At 46.0% G+C, this 6,295-nt stretch overlaps 1 protein-coding gene across 1 annotated transcript in view; it reads right to left on the reverse strand.

Moving 5' to 3' along the window:
• HLCS (holocarboxylase synthetase) overlaps positions 1-6,282 on the reverse strand; it is a 174,124-nt gene extending 167,842 nt beyond the window's left edge. The window contains exon 1 of the mRNA XM_028492643.2: positions 5,787-6,282. Coding sequence (XP_028348444.1) covers positions 5,787-6,059 — 273 coding nt within the window. The 5' untranslated portion in view covers positions 6,060-6,282. The remainder of the gene's footprint in view (positions 1-5,786) is intronic.
• Between the last annotated feature and the right edge of the window lie 13 nt (positions 6,283-6,295).

The raw sequence follows: 6,295 nt of genomic DNA on the forward strand, positions 1-6,295 counted from the left end.
GCGCGTCCGGAGCCTGTGCTCCGCAGCGGGAGAGGCCACAACAGAGGGAGGCCCGCATCCACAAAAAAAAAAAAAAAAAAAACCATAAAACATGAATTTGTAAAAGAGCTTAGAAAAAAAATACTGTCACTGTTTTAGTATCTCCTTTTCGTAAATGAAGCTGATGTGTCACCATAGACTGCTGACATTTTGCTAAAACTTGAGCCTGAATCTCACCAAAGGAAACCCAGACCACAGTGGAATAGATAGGAAATCAGATATTCAGAGCTTGTTGAAATATACCCCCATATATACTGTATTTCCTTCCAGTCTTTTTTCTATGGACATATGCATGTGGTGTACGTGTGCTCATGTATTTTATGGTTTACAACATATCGTAATTTTGTGGAGGCCTGAATTTCAATCCTGCCCCTGGGAGATTCGATTAAATGGGAAGACCTCGGTCAGAGAAGTCCAGTTGCGCCACCCAGCATCTGCACCTCAGCGGAGCCTTGTTTCCCCATGGTGTCATGCATGGTGACACTCATGAAGTCACACGTGACTGGATTTTATAGCAAAATCACATGCTACTGTGGTGCCTGGGTGTCAACGAAGGTCTCAGAAACACACCTCCAGCAAATGCCAAGGGCTGACTGTACTTTGGGTGAATGTTTTTTTTCCTACTTGGATCACATGCTATCTTTTTTCCATTTATATCACTGTAATATGGAAGCACATAGATGCCTCATAAATCTTCTGTGCTATCTGGTATAAAGAGCAAGTGTCCAGGCACCAAACTGTATAAACACAGCTGGTATGCAGTAAAACTATTTAGATAACTAGTGTGTTTATTTTGTTCTTCCACAGTCCATCCTATAATAGTACCTAGTACACAGTAAATGTTTAATGGAAGATGAATATTATTAACTGTGACTATGAAATAATTTCTACAGGCCCAGAAAAAGTGCCACCGATATAATGGAAAATTACTAAATTATACTATGCAAAACTGATGTAGAGAGAAAAAAAAAAAAGCAAATCTCTGAAGAGCTACTTTATAGTTCTAGGATATAGTTCTGCCTGCTCACCAGGCAGCCTGGCTCAGCAGTGACACCGTGTGGTGAGAGATCTCTGATTCCCCAATAGCACAGAGTATTACAGGAAGCAAGAAGCAGAGAGCCAGGGAGGTGGATGGACCTAGAATCTGTCACACAGAGTGAAGTAAATCAGAAAGAGAAAAACAAATACCATATGCTAACACACATATATGGAATTTTAAAAAAATGGTTCTGAAGAACCTAGGGGCAGGACAGGAATAAAGACGCAGACGTAGAGAATGGACTTGTGGACATGGAGTGGGGGGGTGGGGAGGGTAAGCTGGGATGAAATGAGAGAGTGGCATGGACATATATACACTACCAAATGTAAAATAGATAGCTAGTGGGAAGCAGCTGCATAGCACAGGGAGATCAGCCCGGTGCTTTGTGACCACCTAGAGGGGTGGGATAGGGAGGGTGGGAGGGAGACGCAAGAGGGAGGGAATATGGGGATATATGTATATGTATAGCTGATACACTTTGTTATACAGCAGAAACTAACACAACATTGTAATTTTACTCCAATAAAGATGTGAGAAAAAAAAAAGAAAGAAAACAAACAGCCAGCACAGGCATCTATCCAAAAGGCAGTTGAGAAACCTAAAGATGGGCCGTATGTAACAGGTGACGGGATGCCAGGATCCTCTCCGTGTAACTTAATTCCATGGGGAGCAAGGAGATCTAGTAAGAAGGCTCAGAATAGAAAGTACGATCCAATTCCATCCCCAGTCTGTCATCCGTATCTATAATACTCAGCCACCAGCACAATGACGAGGAGGTGTTCCGACATGTCTCGTCATCAGAAAGACGAGGAGGACTCGCCCAGCTGCCTCCAGAAAGACCATCACAGTTGGTGAGTAGCCACCATTACACTTGCACAATAATCCTTCAGAGCACTTGTATTCCAGGAAAACACACTTCTAAAACCCTGAGTTCTTGCACTTCCTTCTACAGCAGATTCAGGGTCTTCTAAGAGGAGTTAATAAACATAAAGAAATAAGGATAGGGCTTCCCTGGTGGCGCAGTGGTTGAGAATCCGCCTGCCGATGCAAGGGACAAGGGTTTGTGCCCCGGTCCGGGAGGATCCCACGTGCCGCGGAGCGGCTGGGCCCGTGAGCCATGGCCGCTGAGCCTGCGCGTCCGGAGCCTGTGCTCCGCAATGGGAGAGGCCACAACAGTGAGAGGCCCGCGTACCGAAAAAAAAAAAAAAAACCACCTCAGTTGTGGTAAAGGGTCAGTGATGTCCAGAAAATGCTAGCTCTTTTGCCCTGCTAAGCTGAAAAACAACGGCTCAGCACTGAAGTCGGAAAAGTTTTAGCCACGGAAATATGACAATGAATTTTGCCTAGTAATACGCCTGGAGTAAAATGAAACGGAGGGCACCAGAAGGTCAGGGCCTGCTTCCCTAAATCATGCCAGGACGTGTGAGGCCAAACGGCCCCAGACCAAGGAGGAAAATCAGAGCTCACTGCAAAGGAGCAGGCGTATTAAGTACCTCCTTTCCTGTTCACTGTGACATGATCCAGTTTCCTCCTTCTGTTCCAGAATGTCTAGCCCACAGGTCATGCTCACACTTACAGAAGAGCCGATGGAATAAGTGAGCTCCCAAGGAAAACTCTGACTTTCCCATTTGCACTGTGTTTCACTGGCAATGCTGTGTTCAGAGGCACAATATCCAAGTAAGAATTAAATATTATATGCTCGTCGGTAAATTATCAAAATGTAAACTAACAGCTATAGCGGACACCACCTGAGCTGCCAAGAATGTGAACACTGTGATTCTAGTAGGAAAGAACACTCCCCGCCCTCTGTTTGGTCTTCGGCTACGTTTGCCCTTGACTGCAACATGCTCACCTATGTGTGTGTATAATGTAGACACAAAGATGACCGTGCACTTTGGAGCCTAGCTTTTCACTTGGAATGGAGAGGCCACAGCAGTGAGAGGCCCGCGTACCGCAAAAAAAACAAACAAACAAACAAAAAAAAACAGAACTCATGGGAAAGGTCCGGAGGCACTGCCAGGGGCAAGCCTGGGTCTAGCTCGCTCCCTGACCTCGGAGCAGGCAGGCACCCCTCACCAGTCCAGGCTCAGCCCTCCATGCTTAGGAAAGGAGGGAGAGAGAAGGTCTAGGAGAGTGACAGCCACCTCCCCTAGGGACCAGAAACCCTCACCCTCAAGGCTCTGCCCCATCCCTCCTAGGTGGAAGGTCTATAAATGGGTCCTCTTTAAGTGTTGAAGCTCTGAGGACTGGCTTTATTTTGATACTTTTTAATAAATCACAGAACAGAGCTGTTGCTTCTCCTTCTATTAACACATAAAACAGAGATAAATGATGTGGAGCTTTGAGGCCTGAGATGAAGGTGCAAACAAAAGTCATACCATTAATTCCCAAGAATACCCATTAAGAAGAGGGCAGAGCTTCCCTGGTGGCACAGTGGTTAAGAATCTGCCTGCCAATGCAGCGGACACGGGTTCGAGCCCTGGTCCGGGAAGATCCCACATGCGAGGGAGCAACTAAGCCCGTGCGCCACAACTACTGAGCCCGCATGCCACAACTGCTGAGCGTGCGCTCTAGAGCCTGTGAGCCACAACTACTGACCCCACGTGCCACAACTACTGAGCCCACGTGCCTAGAGCCTGTGCTCCGCAACAAGAGAAGCCACTACAATGAGAGGCCCGCGCACCGCAGCGAAGAGCAGCCCCCGCTCGCTGCAACTAGAGAAAGCCCATGCGCAGCAACAAAGACCCAACGCAGCCAAAAATAAGTAAATAAAATAAATAAATAAATTTTTTTAAAGAGAAGAAGAGGGCAGACTGGCTCAAAAAACTGTGTAATGAAAATGCAATGACTGTGGAAAAAAAATCATCCATTGCTATACTTTTAATTTTTTTAAATTAAGAACATTACTTAGGGCTTCCCTGGTGGTGCAGTGGTTAAGAATCTGCCTGCCAATGCAAGGGACACAGGTTCGAGCCCTGGTCCAGGAAGATCCCACATGCCACAGAGCAACTAAGCCCGTGTGCCACAACTACTGAGCCTGCGCTCTAGAGCCCGCGAGCCACAGCTACCGAGCCCGTGAGCCACAACTACTGAAGCCCGTGCACCTAGAGCCTGTGCTCCGCAACGAGAAGCCACCTCAAGGAGAAGCCCACGCACCGCAACGAAGGGTAGCCCCTGCTCACCGCAACCGGAGAAAAGCCCGCACGCAGCAACGAAGACCCAACATAGCCAAAGATAAAATAAGTAAAATAAAATAAATTTACAAAAAAAAAAAATTACTTAGTCTTTTTAGACCAGACATCAGGCACTTATTAGGCACATTATACACTTTTAACTTATTCAATCTCCCAACAACACCAATAACATAATAATAATAATTGCACTAAAGTGTTTAATGGGTTTTTTTGTTTGTTTGTTTGTTTGTTTGTGGCTGTGTTGGGTCTTTGTTGCCGCACACGGGCTTTCTCTAGTTGCAGCGAGCGGGGGCTACTCTTCGTTGCGGTGCGCGGCCTTCTCATTGCAGTGGCTTCTCCTGTTGCAGAGCACGGGCTCTAGGCACACGGGCTTCAGTAGGTGTGGCACGTGGGCTCAGTAGTTGTGGTGCACGGGCTTAGTTGCTTCGTGCAGGTGGATTCTTAGCCACTGCGCCACCAGGGAAGTCCCTGCACTAAGGTTTAAATAATACAGTTTACACAGAACTTCCATATATACGATTTCATCTAGTCCTCAAATAATTCTGTAAGGTATCCAAATTCTAAATGCTCTCAGATTCTATATCTGTCTTCCCCAAGTGAGCACATCCCACTCAGAGAACTCATAGCTCTAGTCTCTTCTGAAAAGTAAGTTTGCCAAGGGACAGAGAATAACCCAAAAGAGAATTCCTCCTCTTTTAAAACGGTTCGGATAGAGGGTATAATTTGTTCTTTTCCAGGCAAAGCAGGGAAGTTTGGTGTTTAGAGTCACCTGGACTATCAGGTATTTGCTGAAACTATACAGTTAAGTCACTAAACTCACAAATTTCCCCATTTAGGGGAGACAAACAGAGATAGACCCACAAAATCATTTGCCACAATCAACAAGAAATTGACAGCTTGGCAAAGCAAAAAGATTATTGAGAAGACACACCTGGAGAATGTGGCAAACTGCCCAACCAGGTAGCAGCCACAGGCATCAAATGCAGACAAAAGGCCAGGAAAATTCCTGAATACATTCCCAACTCCATGACATTTTCCCTTCAGGAAAAAGTAAGATATCAACTGAAATCCAGAGCCCCTTTTGCCACAAGATGGCAGACTTCAGCACAAAAGAAACAAAAGTTGTGATTTCCCCATCCAAAGATTCACTGAGGAAGGCCCAAATCAAAACAAAGGCTTTTAATCCCACCTGAATAAACTGCGGTTTCCAAATACACTCGTGACACATAAAAGAGTGACCTTTTCCCCCCTCAGGTGGAAAGGGCCATGACTTTAAGACATAACTCCCTCTAAACTCCAATGTTCTTCTCTCCCTCCCTTACATAAAACACCAAAGAAATTAGTTACACTTGGACAACTTTAAGACGGTTTCAAAACCTGAAGTCAAAATAGAAATGGAAAATCAAAACAGAAAACAAAATTGAAACCCACTGCAAGGCAACGACTGAGGGAAGGGTCACCGTTCTGAAGAAGGGCACCTGAGGAGCTCCCTTCCCAGCCGCGCACACACTCACCTCAGCAGACAGCAAGTAAAGAGGCGTTAAGGCAGGAACATGTTTTGCGGCACAGCTTAGGCCAAGCGTCGTCAGGATCTCCTTAAGGACTTCGTATCTTTTAAAATTGCTTGATTTGAGCAGGTTAAAATCCTCTTGTGTTTGCACTACTGGAGAGCTGGGAGGTAGTTCCAGGTGCACCTGAGGGAAAAAGACACCATGGTGTAAATCAGAGGCACTTAGCGACATAAAGAAAAGCAGCGGCTTTACTACTTTTTCTGAAAACTTGAACATGAATCCTTCTAATCAACAACAGTATATAAACCTGGAACCTGAATATTTGGTAAGGAACAACAAGCAATATAAAGATTCGAGGGGGCTTCCCTGGTGGCGCAGTGGTTGAGAATCTGCCTGCTAATGCAGGGGACACGGGTTCGAGCCCTGCTCTGGGAAGATCCCACATGCCGCGGAGCAACTAGGCCCGTGAGCCACAACTACTGAGCCTGCGCGTCTGGAGCCTGTGCTCCGCA

Source organism: Physeter macrocephalus, chromosome 8, assembly GCF_002837175.3.
Source record: "Physeter macrocephalus isolate SW-GA chromosome 8, ASM283717v5, whole genome shotgun sequence".
In the NCBI taxonomy this organism is placed as follows: Eukaryota; Metazoa; Chordata; class Mammalia; order Artiodactyla; family Physeteridae; genus Physeter; species Physeter macrocephalus.